Below are 18,730 nucleotides of genomic sequence, written 5' to 3'. Positions count from 1 at the left end.
GTAGGGAAAATATCACAATCACATGTAAATAATGCCTTACAGAAGAATCTCACTTTTCTTGTTTTGCTTGTTTGGTGTGCAGCAGAAAGAGGGAAAGAAGGAGCGAGCAGTGGTGGACAGAGTGTTTATTGCAAGAATATGTCGAATCCTGAAAATAATGGTCCCTCGAACTCTTTGTAAAGAGGTAAGCTTTGCCTGCAGTAACAAACACAAATGGGCATTTTATTCTGTAACTAGATCAGAATCTAAACAAAAGGATATACATTGCTTGAATAAGACTAAGTGATACTATTTTTAAACAGCAACATATTAATATAAAAATCTACCTGCTCAGTTGTTAGATCACCACTAAGTTGCATTCTGTTTTCCATACAAGTTAAGCCATTTACTGTGAGCTAGTAACTGCTGTCTGCATATCTTTTAAAAGGACATCTGAGCTTTGCTTGGTTCCATGCAAGGCAGTACACTTCTCTGTGCAAATGCTTCCTATCTTTAAATAGCATGCTGTTCATCCAGATTTTGACTTTTTTAACTTATATCTAGGCCAGCCCTTATTAGAAAGTGAATTTGTCCAAAAATCTATCAGCATCATTTCAGGAAAGCTATGCAGACTAGGTATTAGCAAGGGGAAATGCTTTGGCATCTTTCTCATGCTTTCTAGAATGCTTTTTTCAAAGAAGTATTAGTTGAGCTCAGAACTTAAGTGACAAACTGTAACATACTAGAACTTCAACGTACATCAGGCACAAAAGCAATTAATTCCAATGTACACAATGGAGAGCAAGCATGGCAGCCAGCTAGCCTGGATGAAAAGGGATCTTTGACAGCTTGTCCACAAACAGGAAGCATGCATAAGATAGAAGCATAGATGGCAATGCCTCTAATGCTTCTGAGAGTGCTGACAGAGCTGGCCTCCATCACTGTCAAAAGGTCATGGCCTCCAGAAGAGATTACTGATAATCCCTCCCAAAAAACAAGCATCACTTCCATCTTCAAAAAAAAAAAAAAAAAAAAAAAAGAGTATTGGAAGCTACAGGCTGGTCAGCTTCAAAGTGTTCTTGGTCATGCTGTGATCAAATTCTCCTGGAAGCTAACTCTGGCCACGTGAAGGACAACAAGGTGACTGCAAAGAGCCAGCCTGGATTTATGGGTCATGCCTTACTAACCTGATTACTTCCAGTGATGAGATGTGTGGCCATATGTGCATAAGGAAAGAACAGAGAATGCTGGATACTTTGATTTTTGATTTCAGCAAGGCTTTGAGACTAAGGTCTCCCCTACTGCCCTGATAGCCAAACCAAATTGGCTGGGTGAGCAGAGAATGAGGTGGATGGAAAACGGGTTGGACTGTGGGCATCAAGGGTTTTGATCAATGGTACAAGATCTGAGTGGTAACTGGTTACCTGTGGGCCTTTTTGAGTGGGGAGTTGAAGTAGGGTGACATTCAGGGGTCCCTTGCAATCTGTATGATCCTATGCTTATGGCAGAAAGGTATCTCAGAATAGCAGTAACTTCTTTATCCCTGCAGTACTTAGAGGATGTGACCAATGCATGTATCAACCAAATACAGCTTTTTAAAAGACAAACCTTCTCCATAAAAATGTAATGAGTATTTTATCAAATATAGTGTATAGTAGTGCATTTCCTGCAAAGTAAGCAAATACTGCATTAGCTGGGAGCAGCAAGGTAATACTTTTCTGCGAGATATGGTTAGACCACTTAGTAGGGAAAAGTGGTGAATTTTATCCCTTGTTTAAGTGTTACACTTCTGGTGGTTTTTTTTTTTTTGTACTAGACAGGTTATTTGCTGCTTATTGCTGTGATGCTGGTGGTCCGCACCTATTGTGATATTTGGATGATTCAAAATGGAACAGTCATTGAAAGGTATCTATAAACTTGGTGGTTTTCTTCTTTTAAAGAAAAAGAAATATATTTAGTCAACTGTTTTTCTGCTGTTGGATGAAATTTTATTATTTTTTTAACCAAAATTTTCGTAAATGATTTTTAGTTCCTTTGGTCACGTTTTGTACACTGAAGACTCTAAATCTTTATATGAATGGCCAAGAAGGCACTTCAGGATAGTGGCACAGTGGTTCTATGTCATAGACTCAGACTTGTTACTTGGATATGAGGACTGCTGCTTCTTCCTACTGAGCTGTTTGCACTTTAGATTGATAAACACAATGTTTTCAGTCTTACTGTTTTAGAAAGTATTTTCTAGACCTCTGATTATTCTTATTTGTCTTGTTGCTGACTGAAGCAAGTCAGAATCTGTCTTGAAGTGTGAATTCAAAATGATATTTCAGGAAAGACTTTCAGTGCTTTGTAGAATTGAAGGACTGCTTTGTTTCTCCGGTGAGAATCTATGAAAGCAAAGAAGGAAAGGAACTGGTATTCTGTGACCATGAATTTCTGAGCCTTTAATGCAGGCAGTTACTGCAGGAGAGGATAGTTGCTTAGTCTGTCACTTACCACTTGCAGAAGTCTGTCATATTTAATCCTAGAGCTGATACTACAGATTTCCACGATGATTTTCTTGTTTCCTCTGTGTGGTCCACTGGGAGTTTATCCACTTAAGACATGCTATAGTTTATACTTTGTTGTTTCTCCTGTGTCTTACTCTTAGTTGATGGTTGTTTTCAGTGCTATCATTGGGCGCAGCAGAAAAGATTTCAAGAAGTACTTGTTCAACTTCATCGCTGCAATGCCTGCTGTAAGTGCTTTTCTTGTGCCAGCCTTTAAGCAGAACATACTTTAAATACAAATTAAGAATTTGAGGTAAAGATCTCAAATAAATGGCTTAATACCCATAGAAATTAGCTATTTTATGTGCAGGTCTGTATTAAGATGCATTTAAGTTTTTTTGCCTCAGTGGAGGGGACTTCATCAGCATGTTTCCTTATTGATTGCAACTATTTTTCTGACATATATTTAGGGTTTTAAGTTATTTTTGTTGATAGTAACTTTGACTGAGAGCTTGACATGCCACCTGTAGGCCTGCATAATATCTTATGGATTAGATGATGTTTCAGCATTGTAGGTTTGGGATTCTTTTGACACCATTGAAGAGGAAGTTTTCTTTCTAGTCTTTATTTTTTATATTTCTTACAGCTTTTTCCAAGATCTGATATGTTTTTTCCTCGCCCTTTAACTTCTCTTCAGCTTGTCAACATCTCTGACATGCACCAGACATACTTGTTACTGCCTAATAGATATTGTACCTGCTTTACAATAGATTTAAAAGCAAGTTGATAAAGTGGTGGTTGTCAAATGATGGCTTTTTTCTAGAACTTACCAGAAGAGCTCAAGATATACTTTAGTTTTCCAAATGTAGACAGGAACCTAATCAGTGGTCTTGCACATGCTACATGGTTGGTCTTCAATGTGTTAATAGTATTAGTGACTTCAAGGGGAAAATTCACCTGTTCTAAAAGGTCTACACTATTTGTGCTGCAAACTGGTTTAAATCAATTCTGTTAGGTAAATATTGAAATACTGTCTCTTATTTTTAGATCTCTTTAGTAAATAACTTCCTGAAGTATGGTCTAAATGAATTGAAGCTTTGCTTCCGAGTAAGACTTACCAGATACCTCTATGAGGAATATCTTAAGTAAGTAACACCTTGTTAATGTCTAAAAGTTTTAAAAACTAAATTGATTAAAATCAAACCAGATAATTTTAAGTACATAGTAAGAAGGTAGCAAGGTGCTTGATAGAACAGGTATACTGTTTAGAAAAGGTTTTTGGTTGCAATTAACTTGCAGTTAAGGATGAGTGGCTTACCCAGGTTATAGATGGCACAGACAGAAAGATGGCAGAGTTGTCTCAGTTGAGGTGGTGGGGAAACACTGCTGCTTCTACTACTGGGTCAGCTTCTGAAGTACTTAAGTTGCTTTCATATAATGGTAATAATCCTGCAGATTGAATTGTATGCATGAAACTGAGTAGCTCTTTATGTCCTGCACTGGATTTTGGCAGTCAGGTGTGCTGATGCAGAGTTCATGAGGGTTTTCTAACTCTTAAGTACAGCAGCCGTGCGTAGAGCAGCCTGAGCTTCAAGTAAGCCTAACTGGAGCCTAAACAGTTCTATGGGATTTAATGTGGATCTGGTCAGGCAGAAACACAAGTTATGTTGACTCCATGCAGCCATTTAATGTTTGCACTACTTTCCATCTTGGTCGCATGAAGCAGGGGTTCTGGTTATTTCAGATCCCAGGAAATGATTTTTTTTCTGCCTTGTTTTATCTCAGAGCTTATACATACTACAAAATGGGAAATCTGGACAACAGAATAGCTAATCCAGATCAACTCCTTACACAGGATGTGGAAAAGTTCTGTAACAGTGTAGTAGACCTGTATTCAAACCTGAGCAAGGTAAGTTTATCCAGCTAGAACTTTGGGGAATAGCTGTGGATGTTTAGGAAGTGATGTCAGAGCTCAAAACAATTACTTGCATTTATATGTGTATTGCTTGAAGTATGGTGCTAAAATACCTGTTCATGATATTGTATCATTTCATACTCTCTGTGCTTGCCATGACCTCTGCTAAAGCATGGTTGTGGGTTGTTCCAATTGGTATTAAATCTTCTTTTAAAGAATTTGGCACATTCTTTTGCAGTTGAACAATGATGAGTACACTTTCTCAGCTAGTTAGGCTTCAGAAGAAGATCAATGGCTAGCTTTTAGTTAGGTAGGAATATTCTTTTGGATAGGGAGGTATGGTTAAATAAACTTTTCACTCTGTAGTGTAAATTTTAGAGGGTTTAGGTAATGAAGTAAAATACTGTTAAAATTTTTAAACTAGGTTTGGCTTTTTTGATGTTATGCTGTTCATTCAAGCAGAAGCATAAAGCAAAATACAAGTTCATGCATTCAGAAATTCTGCATGCAAAACCTATAGTTCAGCTGTTTCAGCTTTGAGAGAGAAACTGTATGCAACAGGATGCTTGCAAATTGGGGTGTTGCTTGTATTAGGTACATAGGAAACTACATGACATTATCCTTCTGCTCTGTATTCCTCACAATTACTTCAGTTAAGTAACCATAGGGTCTAGTCCAACTTTGCTTCATGGGCAGGGTGTTATTACAGACCTCAAATAATGAAGTACTCTTTTATGTACTTTATCTGAAGATATGATGCATTTATGTTCAATTCCTGAGTGATTTTTTTCAGGAAAATGTCATGTAGCTGAGATTCCTTTTGTTTTAATAGATTTAGTTTGTATAAGTTAACCAGTATTGTGCTTTTAATGCAGAGCTGTGACTGTTACTGGGGTGCTTGATGGTTTCTGGGCTGTTTTTTATGTTGGTGTTCTAATGCCTTTTTTCCTGTGCTTCTCTTACAGCCCTTCTTGGATATAGTTTTGTATATCTTCAAGCTAACAAGTGCAATAGGAGCTCAGGTAAATTGAGTGGGTTTTTTAGCATTATCAGAAAATGTTCTTTTCTTCAGTTATAGCCCTTGTACCTGTTTAGAGTCTGAGGAAAACTCTGCATGTTAATTGCAGATTCAGCCATTATTTGAAGGGATATACTGAAACTATGCATTTATACTTCATGTTTTATATCCCTTAGTGCTCTCATCTTGAGGCAAGCAAAATAAAAACAGCATTTGCAGGAATTCAATCAACAGTTGGAAGAAACAAGAAAATTCTTTATTTTCTTCTGGCAGTTACTTGGGAATCCTATTTAGTAGAGTACCCTTCTGGCTGCTTATATCTTGCATGGCTTCCATTTAAGGGGCAAAATAAGTTTTCTGTTTCTTTGCAGCCCCTACAAAGGAATCATTCCTTGCATTCAGGTGTATGACCATTATATTCCCTCCACGATAAACTGAACAATTTCATAAATAATTCCTGAGCTTAGTAAAACAATGTATTATCAGAAATGTTCAGGGTTTGACAAGAAGTGCCTTTGGGACACATGATTTTGTTGGAACAGACTACAGTAAGGCTTAGCTGAACCTAGGTAGTCTAGTCTCTGTCTTAGCATTGCTCTCTGTAGTGTTTAGTTATCACAGGCAGTTTATGCCAAAATCAGTTTATGCCTTTGGTTTTATACTGTGCCATACTTCAGTACTATGTAAGCGTGCTGTTTGAGAGCCCTGGTCTATTGAATCTTAGGATCCAGAAGAATAAGAGTTCCCCGCAAGGATTGCTTGAGAGAAGCAGGAAATGTGTTGGGAGATGTATGGATCAAAGAAGGGAATGGGACTGAAATATTGACTGCTACGACAATGTAGCAAATACAGAGAAAATGAAGTCAGTAGAAATGAAGGAGAGGAAATGAGAAAGGACAAGGAAATTCTAAATGAAATAAGTTACAACAGTAGGACACACAGGTGGCACAGAACTTGAGTAGAAGGCTGGGATGGGAAGGGCATCTAGGGACAGAGAATTGGTAAAATTAGTAAAACAGTATCTACAGCATGGAAGAAAGGAACATGGTGGGAATTGTGCGGGTAACTGAAGTGGTAACAGACACGTAGGAAGTGAAACTCCAGGGATTAGTGCTTTCGGGGCGTTTTGTATATAGATGTTACAATTTGGGGCCATCTAGATAGTAAGCTTTTCTTCTGGTTTAATGTTCACAGGGTCCAGCTAGCATGATGGCTTACTTGATTATTTCGGGGTTCTTCCTTACCCGTTTAAGACGACCAATTGGCAAGATGACTATTGTAGAGCAGAAGTACGAAGGGGAGTACAGATACGTCAACTCACGGCTTATTACAAACAGGTATAGATTTACTTGGATAGCAAGATATGAGTGACAAAGACATACTGTGGTATAGATGGAGAAGCTGTATGTTAACATATATGTTTGGGAAGTCTGATGCTATCAGTTCTGAGCAAAGTGTTTGCATCTTTATGCAGATTATTTTTAACTAACTTGTATGTTCATTATATTCTTAATTCAAAAGACAAACTGTAACTGGGGTATAAAAAGCTTATGTTCTCCTGTTGTGAAAATGTAAAGACTCTTACTTTCTAAAGTAATTGAAAGAGCTATATTCCTGTGTTTTATGGCTGATTCCTTCAAAGATTGATGTCAAAAACTTGTTCTTTTTTTTTTTTAGTGAAGAAATTGCTTTTTATAATGGAAACTTGAGAGAAAAACAGACTATTCACAAAACCTTCCGTAAACTGGTAAGACTTCTTTTATCTTTTAAAACATCTTAAGCAAAACTTCAATTAATTTTATAATGGTGATTCTTGACATATTTTAGTATAAATTGAATTATAGTGGCTTGATGTTTATGCTGCTACAGTTGTTAGATTTAAAAATGAGTAGGCTGTAAGCAGAACACAGGTTTCTGATAAAATGGTCTTTTTCTTGCCACTTACCTCCTTTTCACCATTTTCACTACAAAAACTATTCTTTCACTGTTCAGTTTCAAGTGTAGGTTGTGTTGATCTGGAGTGCAGGTCCTTGCAAGCAGGGACATTTGTGAAGTGCTTGTCACCATTGCAGGTGCACTGAAGTATCTGTGACTTGAGGAAAAATAACTGTTGGGAATCAAGTGTCTGTAAAATAATAAAAGATAATAAAAAAGGTACTGATCTAACTTGACTTTGTTTCTTCTGTAACTTACCAGGTGGAACACTTGCATAATTTCATCCTGTTCAGGTTCTCGATGGGTTTCATTGATACCATCATTGCCAAATGTAAGTGTTTATCCAGTGCTAATGGATTGCTAGAAATAACAAAATGCTTAACTTTAAAATGAGAATTCTTTTTTTCTTATTGCTTTAATTTATGTGTAGCTTAATATTTACTCTTAAACTTCAGACCTTGCCACTGTGGTTGGTTACCTGGTTGTTAGTCGCCCGTTTCTGAACCTGGCTGATCCTCGTCACCAGAACAGTACTCATGCAGAACTTCTGGAGGTAAATAGAACAGAATTGTATCCATTTCCTGGATTTAAATTCTGTTAGTCTCCATAAAAAACTTTCTTCTACTCCAGGATTACTACCAAAGTGGAAGAATGTTACTGAGAATGTCTCAAGCCTTGGGCAGAATAGTTCTAGCAGGCCGTGAAATGACAAGATTGGCTGGGTAAGCTTCAGAAGTAGTTGTGTAAAATTATCTTTCTTAAAGTTAATGTGGTCACTCTTTTTCATCTCATTTCAAGAAACTGACTGTAGAATTAAAATGATTTTCTGTGGTTTGTTCACTGCAGCACCCTAGAAATCTAGAGATTAAAAATACTTGACGCTGAAAACATATCTGAAGGTGTGATAATTATGTCCACTAGTAATTTCATATCTGAACAGTAGCAGCATACAGTTTGAATGTTTAATTGAAACAACATCTAAGAAGAAAAGTTACCAAATACTTGCTTATTACAGGAAAAGGTTCTTGAAAGTATTGTGAATATTGGACAACCTCAGTGCAACTCTAAAATGTTAACATTCTGTTTCTGTGCTGGGTTGAATAATTTTGTCATTTTGATAGTCTGAGAGTACTCATTAGAGCTTCTGCTAATTTCTGAAATTTCTAAAGATTAGTTGTAGTTAATTTTATAATTTTTTGTGTGTGGTTTATTTTTAGTTTCACAGCTCGAATTACAGAATTAATGCAGGTTCTGAAGGACTTAAATGGTGGCAAATACCAGCGTACCATGGTATCACAGGAAAAAGGTAGATATGGCATAATATGCAATATGATCCTCTCTGTGTAGTGTTCCAGTCTCTAACACTTTTTTCTTATTTTAAGATACAGATAAAAAGCAAGCTTTGCCTTTGATACCTGGATCTGGAGAAATTATCAACACTGATAACCTTATCAAGTACGTTTACAAAGTTTCCACAGCTCCAGTACTTTTAACATAGCCTGGAAAGACGCAAGTCTTTCACTCTGCCCCTATTAACAGGGGTTTTAATACACATTATTACAATGTGCAACTCCTGTTGTACTATAGTTTATTTACAAATAATTTTGCCTCACTGCCTTTCAGCATTTCTGTTGTGTAAGTCACTCCTTGTCCTCTCACGTTAGCAGAAGACATAGTGTGCTGTCTGGACTTAGCCTTTTAGTGATATTTCCAGCTGTCCTTTGGAATATGACTTCCCAGACCTTTTTGTTAACACTTCATCAGATTTCTTCTTAGAAATAAGTTGGTTACAGATTCTATTCCATGATATAAATTAGTGCTAAAATTCAGGGGCCAGTCTGTATTCAGCTTGTATATCTGCATGCTTGGACCCTTCACTGAGGTACTTAAGTAACAATCAGTTCCTCAGGTTTTTGCAGTTTGAGGGTCATGGTATTGACATAATAATGCTACCTGAAGACATGGAGTAAAGCCAATTAAGAGATGAAATAGCCTCAATCTGGACAATGTGGAAAGTAGATAGTGGAGTAGAGGGGAGTGAGAGGAGAAAGGAGGTGTAGCCTCAATCTGGACAATGTGGAAAGTAGATAGTGGAGTAGAGGGGAGTGAGAGGAGAAAGGAGATGCTAGAGTTACTTTTATTGTTTTATTGAGGGGGAAAAAAACACACCAAAAGCAAGGGGAAGGAGAGCAGAGAATCATTCATTGTATGTCCTAGAATTAATGGGCTACACTTCCACTACCAGGTTTAAAATGAAGAGTGTCTTTGAATGTAGGTTTATATCCACAGGGTGTTTTGGAGACTAAAGGCTTAGAGGGATTCAGAAAACAAATTATATGGAGACAAAAAACTACCAACAAACTATAGATACTTGTTAAACACTCAGGTACCACTTGTGGTTCAAGAACTTCCTTAGCTGTTAATTGCTTTTTATTTTAATGTTGCAACACAGGTTTGATCATGTCCCATTGGTGACACCTAATGGAGATGTTTTGATTCAAGACCTTAACTTTGAGGTAAGTTCCTTAATATCATAGAAAACGATATTCATCTAAAAGTTTAAAGTGGAGATGGTAATTTCAGAGGTAATCTGATTTATAAAGAAATGTACAATCAAAGATAGAGGGGTGCTTATATGGTGTGCTTAAATCTGAACAAAATTAATCCTCATGTTAGCTCAAAATGAGGAAATAAAAAGGCAATAAGCTATTTGCCCAAAAATGTTTTTATTGTTACAAGTGTGGGGGTTTTTTTCCCAGCTGCAGTTGGTGCTAGACTAGCTGGGAAAGACAAAAAACAAATGATTAGTGGAAATCACTCCTTGTAGTGTCAGAAAGTGCTGTGTACAAGCCTACAAGGATACCAACTTGCCTTAGGGTTAGCAGAAGCTTTCACCAGTACTTCCTCACTATACTTTTAATGAGTTTGCTTTGCATTTTTAGGTTCGATCTGGTGCAAATGTACTGATCTGTGGGCCAAATGGGTGTGGGAAGAGCTCACTTTTCCGTGTTCTTGGTGAGGTAAGGGAACTCGTAAAAATGAACAGCAGAGGCTCCAAAGCACTGTTGTAATTGGACTCTTTTTAGTCAAGTTTAAACCTTTTTCTTGTTGCAGTTGTGGCCTTTGTTTGGTGGGCGTTTAACAAAGCCTGTAAGAGGAAAGTTGTTCTATGTTCCCCAGGTGAGGTGAAGTATTGTAATAGACGATAGTTTTTCTCTTTCTCCCTCCTTTGGCTATGTTTAGAAATATTTGACCTACCTTTTTATTTCTAACTCTATCTCAGAGACCATATATGACTCTTGGAACACTCAGAGATCAAGTTATATATCCAGATACTTTAGAAGATCAGAGAAAGAAAGGTATTTCTGACCAGGTAATGATCATTAACACTTACTCTTCCTTAAGATGTGTAAAGCTTCAGATTTAAAAGTACCAAAACTGCTTTTAAAACCACTGCATTTGATTTAATATTTATCAAGGTTGATGGTACACCATTATAATAGTATAACCCTTTATAACCTTCTTCAGTCATTACTTCAAGTTCAGTTAAGCTCTACTTGTCATTTCTGTTTCATTAAAAGGTGCTGAAGGAATATTTGGATAATGTCCAGCTGGGTCACATCTTGGAGCGTGAAGGAGGCTGGGATATTGTTCAGGATTGGATGGATGTACTCAGCGGGGGAGAGAAGCAGAGGATGGCAGTATGTGTCTATGATTCTGTGTCTCAACAGTGTAAAACACTTAACAAATACAGGACCTGGTCAAAAATGTAACCTGAACTGTATGCAATTTCTGTTTATTAAATATTAGTATTTTACTTAAAAGGAACCCTTAAAATACGAAATACCTGAATACTGAGGGAAGAAACTGCCCAAACAAAAATAATGGTATTTGTATAAAAAATTTAATAGGAAATATTGACCTTTTATCACCCCTTACACTTTGGTTATATTAACAGAAGTTTACCAGTGGGTGCCAACCTAAAAGAAATACCACTGCCACAGTGAAATTTTGGACACTTAAGTTTTAGTTTAACTTGTAACCCTGCCTTGGTTGTAGTGCTATATCCACAGTAGCTTTTTGGTTTGCATTGCAGATGGCAAGGTTATTCTATCATAAGCCCCAGTTTGCAATTCTGGATGAATGCACCAGTGCTGTTAGCGTTGATGTAGAAGGCTACATTTACAGCCACTGCCGAAAGGTAAGCTCTCTGTTGCTAAAATTCTATCTCTCTGTGTTAAGAGGAAACCTAAAATGATACAAGGCACCCAAAAGCTTGGAAGGGCATGCAATGACCCTTTATGCAAACAATTCAATAATTATTTTGTAGCCTTAGGATAATTTAGATGTACATGTGGCCTCTGTGTATCAGAGAACTCTTACTAACTGCTAAGTAACCTTACTTTTCCAGATAAACTCTTAGAATGTCAAGTGAAGACCAGATAATCTGAAGTTTTATACTTTTTTTTGTCATTGTTCAAAAGCCTTCTTTTGGCCAGGACAACAAAATGAGAGGGTGGAAGTTAGCATTTCCAGCTATTTTGAGATATGAAAAGCCAAGCACTCTAGAAAGACATGATGATATTGAATATTCTTCTTCCTTTCTCTCTTAAATTCACCATTTCAGATTCTATGTAGTACAATGTGAAATATCAGTAGAATTCAATTTCACACCCTTAGCCTAGGAAAGAATGGACTTGGAATAACATTAATTGTTCAGCAGCGATATTCTCAGAATGCTAATGGAGCAGACCTGTGCATCCACTGAAACATGTACTTGAAACTTGAAGTGGGAACTTAAGGAGGGTCCTGTGGTAGTAACTTCACACTGGTGAGGACTCTGCAGAAGAACGGACATCATTTCTTCATTTTACCACATTAATATCAATAGCCTGACAACTTTCTAAGTCTGTTTTGCATATACTTGTTATTCTGTTAATTTGAATGTTCACTTGTGGTTTAGAGCTCCTGTTGCCAAGTGGCTAATAAATGTTCCTGGCAAATAGAATTCCTGGTTAAGCTGTCCTTGCAGGAAGAAAAAATGCTACCCTGCTTTATCATCAGAGCCATTTTGTCTTTTAATTGGTGTTAGGGATGCATAATCAACTGAGTTGCAAGGAAACTAAGGAAGATTATTCACCCTTAAATTGTTACTTTAGAATGTATTAATAGCTTTTGTGCTTTGGGGTGTTTTTGCTGTTAAAGTAGACTTCTTTTAATCAGCAGGTTTGTTGGTTTACCTGCCTTCTACCTTGCCTCCTTTGCCCAGTTTATGTTTTGCCAAACAACTAGGAGCAAAAGAATGGTGAAATCAATTAAGAGAAATACCTCCTGCTTTTAAACGTATTTATTCAACTGCAAAATCTTATCTAAAGGCTGCATATGTAAACTGATAATATTAGAGTCTGGAAGTTTGTGTTGATGAATGTAAGGTCTTCAGCTGATGCTGACAAATACATAACACCTAACACATGAGACAAATTAACTACTTTATTGTGTGTATTTTCTTCATGTAGGTTGGCATCACTCTCTTCACTGTCTCCCACAGAAAGTCACTCTGGAAACATCATGATGTATGTAGCCTTTGCTTTTGCTAAGGGTATCCATGGGTGGTAGGTGTTTTGTTGTTTGACTTTCAAGGTGTTCTCATTTTAGGTCCTTATAGATGATGATCTGTGTTATTAAAAATGTTTTAGTTTCATAATCCAGTGGCATATTTAAATATTCTTACTCTTCTAGTTATGAAAACTAACCAAAAGTCCTTAAATACCTCAAAACTATGGAAGGCTCATTAGGTACTTAAGCCTTCTTTCTAAGCCTCAAAAACCCCTTCATCCAGAATCCATTAAACAGCATGAAATTTTTGCTTTCAAGATACTTAGTATACCTATGCTTAAAAGTTAATCTATAATACATGGAGTTCTTTTCTTCCAAACTGAGATTTTACTATTGCTGTTACTTTTTGTGCAGAGAGACTGTATGTGTCTGTGTAAAATACTGAATTAATGCACAGGGGTGAATGTAACTTAAATGTATTATCACAAAGCCCAACATAGCAGTGTTAAGTCTAGCTGTGACCATTAGCAGACTGATGATACCCCTTTAGCTAGTTTGGGTCAGGTGTCCTGGTTCTGCTTCCTCCTGGCTTCCTGTGCCCCTCCTCACTGGCAGAGCATGAGACTGAAAAGTCCTTGATCAGGGAAAGCATCACTTAGCAACAACTAAAACATTGGTGTGTTATCAGTGGTGTTCTCAGGCTAAAGCCAAAACACAGCACTGCACCAGCTGCTAAGAAGGAGAAAAATGAGTGTTACAGCTGAACCTAGGACAGATACTAAGAGAAAGAAACAACAGAGTTCAGCTTCTTTCCAGAGGCAGTTGAATGTAATGAAATGTGAGGAGGAAGAAGCTAAAGACCTGGTAATTTTCAAGTGATTGATAACATATGCTCTTCTATTCCAGTTTTACTTGCATATGGATGGCAGAGGAAACTACGAGTTCAAGAAAATAACTGAAGACACAGTTGAATTTGGATCTTAAAGTCGTGAACTGAGCTGCTACAGAGACTGATTACAGGAAGTGTGTAGTATGGCAGACATTGTACAATACGAGTACTCGGCTTGTTTTTTAAACAAATTAACTAGGATAACCCAAAACAAGCTGCTAAGCATTTACTATTATGTAGGATATTGCTAATTGTGTATATGTTGGTTTAATTATTGATATGTACTAAGAATGTCCTTATTCTTGTGGTTTAAAAACCTGCCTAAATTAAATTGGGCTTAAATCAGTGTAACCTGATTCATCCTGGGATGCAAACCATTTGAAATCAGCTGATTTGACTTTTGTAGACCTTCTTTCCCTTGAGTGAAAAGCCCTGTTAAAATTAGGGTTGCTACCTCTCTTGTTCCTGCAAAGCAGTCTTGGATTTTTGCTCTGTTCTATGCATATTTCTGAGTTATCTCACACAGTGCAGGACATTCTCCCATCTTCAGATCTGTGCCCAGTTCAATGAAAGAGCCTTTTCCTTGACCAAGCCTTGTGATGTAGCCAATATGCCCTTGCTGATAAAGGATGGACTGAACCTTAAAGACAAAAGTAATTCCTTCTAGTAAAAAATTAAACTTGTTCTTTGCTGGGTTTTGGATTCTCTTTAACATCTGTTTGTCCATGCAATTCTCTCTGCTGCTCAGCAATCCTGTTCTCTTCATAATTTAGCAAGAGCTTCATCCATTCCCTACCCCAGCAGCACTTTTTGTGTCAGAGAAAGACTTGAGTAATGAAGAGTTGAGAGGAGGTTGAGGAAGAAAAGGAAAGAAAAGTCACGTTTCTTGTATCAGTCAATCTCGTGCATATTTTCAGCTCTGAAGAAATGAATGGCTCCCACAAGTAGAAACAGAGAAGAGAATGTGGGTCCAGTCATTCTTCTCTTGAAATCAGAAGGGGTTAGCATGGACTCAAGAACGTTAATCTGTGAAATAGCAGACTCCTGTCTGTCCTTTGTGTGTTCAGTCCTGTAACGCAGCAGCTGCTTTGTCCAAATTCTTCTTTTCCCTCTTCAGAAAGAAAAAAAGAGATCTCCTCATGGTTTTAGCTGCCTTTTGGACCTGAGATTGAAACTAAGTGACAGTGGGACTTGTTTGGTCTTCTGGGCTGTAAAGCCTACAATGGCGCTTTCATCCTTCATCTATATCCTCTTATTTGTCGTGAGGTTTCTTGATTTCTGATACAAGTTATTCACCAGTGATTCTCCCTGTTGTCTAAGGATCTGTAGTCCCTGCTGGTTTTCTTGTTCCAGCTGCCAAATCCCCTTGCAGAAACCAAACTCTTTAAACAGTTTACTGCAACTGTTTTCTCTACACAAATTATTTTGTGGTTGCCATGTGACTTTGACAAACATAAATGCAGCAAGGTGATGCTATTTTTTTGTGATCAGGGAAGAGGAAGGTATAACTCAAACTGAATCGCTGTTCAGCCTTTAAAACACAAATTACCAATACCTGTTGTTCAGTGAAGGTCTAGTAGTTTTTTAGTGTTCCATATAAGATATAATGTGGGAATGCACTACATGAAGGCATGCATAAAATATGCAATAAATCTGTTCTCTGTGCATCTTTTATCAAGGGTTTAGATTAAAAACAAACCCAATTTTTTATAGAATGGGTACGTACCTGGATGCACTTCGGTCTGTCAGTTTTTACCAGATTTGATCAGTCATCATCTTTCATGTTGAAATCACTACCTGTTAATACTTTTCCTTTTATCCTAGTCCTTTCCCATTCCTGTTAGTGCTGTTATTCTTTCATAGTACTCAAATACAAACAGCTACACTGGTATAAGAATCTAGTGACCACAGGAGATTCATAGTATAATGCATCAATGAAAATCAAAAAAGCCTCTCTGAGGTGTAATGTATTCAAGAGAGTAAGGTACCTGAGTAAATTTTCATGCTTGATCCACAAGAAGGCAGATAGATATCTCATTTTACTAATTTTCTTTCTGTTCCTTCAGATTCTCACATCAGCCATAATGTAGCAGGTAGCAGCATGCTGTATGTGAGGTGGCAGTCCTTTGTTAATGGTAACCATGACAATAGGGATGCCAGATAGTTTGTTGTGTGGGGTTTTTGGGGTTTGGGTTTGTTTCTTTTTATGAAAGTTCTCAGCACAAATGCAACTTCTTCTCTTGGAAGGGATCTTTTAGTAACCTTTTAGATGTACAAGTTTAAAAATCTCTAAAATGAGAAGGTTGCTGTTAACCTTGTGACTAGGGCAGGCTTTGCAGTGGAGTAGTGAACCTGGGATTCTTTAATGTATTTGAACACTGGCAAGCAAACCCCCACACAGCTCACTTCCATAGCACCCCAGCAGCCAATCCCAAGGTGCTTTACATTTCAATTGGTTAGTAACAGAATTGTGTGTAATCTCAGATTAATTTCAAATACTAAAATCAAATTAAAAATCCAGCTCCATAAGCAAGGAGGAATAGGTTTGCCTTTAGATGCCATGAAGTTCACTGGAACTGAGGATGCTAATACCTCCTTAGGGCCAGGACTAAGTGTTTCTTGAATATACTGGAAGGAAAGAAAAACATTCTTCTGTGCTTGATTGTACGAGAGGCTTCTAAAGAAAGTATAAACAAGAATGATGTTTTAGAATGATATTCTTAAAAGGCCTTACATTAAAGTATTTTGAGATAGACTTGATCTAATGAAAGATTGTAACAAATCTAATGACAATGCTCCAAGTCTCAGTTCTGTTGCAGAATTGCACTGTGATACTGTATTTTAGCTGTTACGTCTTTTTAATAGCACAAGATGGATGTTTGTACATTGGAATTCTGACCTAGCAAGACAAAGTACTGACGGGTATTTCCAGTCTCAGACGGTTGATGTTTTGAAGATGGTACTGGTAATAGTCAGATGGCTGCATTTCAACAGTGGTGGGAAACATTCCTGTATGTATATACTGTAAAGTGTTTTGGAGAGGGAATCGGCGCTATATAAATGTAAGACATTAAGTGCCTCAAATAATAATAAATCTAAAGATAAAATATATCTAGGCTTTTTATGTTTCTTGATGATGTGATTAGGGATTTTGTAGCAACACAGCGAATGCACGCTCAACAAACCTCAGGTTGTTTGATGAGTGGATCGTAGATGCATTAATCTGCTTTAAGTCTGCACTGGTTCTGACCTCTCTCACCATCATCCACTGGCCACTTATTTTCCCTTCAAGTTCATTGTTTTTAGAAGTGTGGGTCTGAATAAGGTTAAAATGTATCAGTACTTAACGTGGTGATTCTTTTGAGTGTTCTTTAATCTTACTAACTCAAGGAAAATGGGATAAGCACTCTCCACTGTTACTGTATTGGTGACTTTTAATGGTTTTCCTTTGGTGTGGTAGACATACAAGCTGTCAGGATACTTGAAACTTGGTAGTCTAAGAGTGAAACCAAGATATACCTGAATGCGCTGATCAACTGTTAACTCTGGGCTCTGCTACCCAGGTCATTCCAAATGCTTGGTTTGTGTGCCTCAACACTTTAATTCTTCCTTATGTAGAGTGAAAACATCAGTTCCTGGAACAGCAGAACTGAAGCCATGGATGAATGAATTCCAGCTGTTTCTCAAGGATCAATCCACCATCTTTTGAGGATGTTGAGGAGCCTTAGTCTAGTGTTTGAATTCTTCTGGGAAAAGTTGGCATCCTAGCCAGTGTCAGGGTCGAACTGGAGAAAAACCCAGTGTTGGACCTGTTTCGTTCGTGACTCCCAGAGTGAAATTAAGACACAAACGAGGTCAAGTACCATAATTGATCAGTTGGTTTATTGCAAAAAGACAACTATTAAAAAGGGATATTATTATTTAAAAAAAAAAAAAAAAAAAAAAAAAGACAGTGATAGGACAGATTGGAAAAAAGATAGAAATTAAGCAAGAATTTGGGTGCAGAGAGATGGTCACCACTGTGACAGCGGTGTCCCAGGGGTCTGTAGTCATTGTCCTTAGTGTCTTCAGGGTCTGCAGTCAGCATGGGAGGACAGTGTCCCAAAGGGTCTGTAGTACTCACCGGAGGTGGGTGTCCTAATGGTGATTACCTTTTCCCCCTTTCATTACGAGTTGGGGGAGTACCTCTGTTCTTAACGTCAGGTAGTGCACGTTCCTGGTGGAGCAGTTTTGCTGATCTTGCACCCAGCTCTTCAACTGCGCCTCTGCAGCAATTCCTGAGGTGATGGGTGGCAATTCCTCACACCGGTCCTTGAGATAATGGGTGGAAGATTCTCCTCTCACCCATCTCTCAGGTAGTGGATGGTGGAATCCCATCTCAGCTTCCCATACCAACGGACAGTGGAGTCTGATTTCAGTTCAGTCTCTCACAGCCAGTCTGCAGGGAGTGAAGGTTGGAATCCCATCTCAGCTTCCCATACCAACGGACAGTGGAGTCTGATTTCAGTTCAGTCTCTCACAGCCAGTCTGCATGCTGCAGGGATGTTTCTTGTCCAGATGTGGCACCAGTAGTGGAGTAGACACATGTGGCTGGACATCCCAAATACAAGATTACTTTTACACCATTTCAAAGTGATTTGTACTGTAAGAAAATTCTGGATATGCTGCCACTTCATCAGCTCTGTACTGTGTGCTAGAGAAGATGATGAATATGACTAGGGAAGAGAAACAGTGTGGCACGGAGTGGTACTGTGACACTTATGTGACAGGCTTTTTCATTCAGTCCTACCTAGGACTGATAAATGACCTATGTCTCTGCAGAATAGGGAATTCAATCTTCATGTTTCTTAAATCTATAAAGAAGACATATCCTGTGGCTTAGGAGTGGAGAGAAAGAACTAATTTAGTGATTCTTCTATTGGATGCAGCTTCCGGCACACTCGACAGATACC

At 37.8% G+C, this 18,730-nt stretch overlaps 1 protein-coding gene across 1 annotated transcript in view; it reads left to right on the top strand.

Annotated features, from left to right (window-relative positions):
* The window catches only part of ABCD3 (ATP-binding cassette, sub-family D (ALD), member 3), a gene marked incomplete at its 5' end in the record, with an annotated part of 16,734 nt that extends 2,238 nt beyond the window's left edge, over positions 1-14,496 (top strand). Inside the window, 21 exons of the mRNA XM_010016695.1 lie at positions 86-184; positions 1,796-1,884; positions 2,644-2,713; positions 3,513-3,610; positions 4,251-4,374; positions 5,346-5,402; positions 6,593-6,735; positions 7,076-7,145; positions 7,595-7,664; positions 7,789-7,886; positions 7,964-8,055; positions 8,551-8,639; positions 8,716-8,788; positions 9,786-9,849; positions 10,276-10,353; positions 10,448-10,513; positions 10,617-10,706; positions 10,915-11,034; positions 11,430-11,534; positions 12,850-12,906; positions 13,796-14,496. Of these exons, the coding sequence (XP_010014997.1) occupies positions 86-184; positions 1,796-1,884; positions 2,644-2,713; positions 3,513-3,610; positions 4,251-4,374; positions 5,346-5,402; positions 6,593-6,735; positions 7,076-7,145; positions 7,595-7,664; positions 7,789-7,886; positions 7,964-8,055; positions 8,551-8,639; positions 8,716-8,788; positions 9,786-9,849; positions 10,276-10,353; positions 10,448-10,513; positions 10,617-10,706; positions 10,915-11,034; positions 11,430-11,534; positions 12,850-12,906; positions 13,796-13,873 (1,830 nt within the window). The remainder of the gene's footprint in view (positions 1-85; positions 185-1,795; positions 1,885-2,643; positions 2,714-3,512; positions 3,611-4,250; positions 4,375-5,345; positions 5,403-6,592; positions 6,736-7,075; positions 7,146-7,594; positions 7,665-7,788; positions 7,887-7,963; positions 8,056-8,550; positions 8,640-8,715; positions 8,789-9,785; positions 9,850-10,275; positions 10,354-10,447; positions 10,514-10,616; positions 10,707-10,914; positions 11,035-11,429; positions 11,535-12,849; positions 12,907-13,795) is intronic.
* Between the last annotated feature and the right edge of the window lie 4,234 nt (positions 14,497-18,730).

Source organism: Nestor notabilis, unplaced genomic scaffold (genome assembly GCF_000696875.1).
Source record: "Nestor notabilis isolate BGI_N333 unplaced genomic scaffold, ASM69687v1 scaffold1956, whole genome shotgun sequence".
Classification (NCBI taxonomy): Eukaryota; Metazoa; Chordata; class Aves; order Psittaciformes; family Psittacidae; genus Nestor; species Nestor notabilis.
The sequence above is the reverse complement of the archived record's forward strand: the minus strand, read 5'-3'. Positions and strand labels throughout refer to the sequence as shown.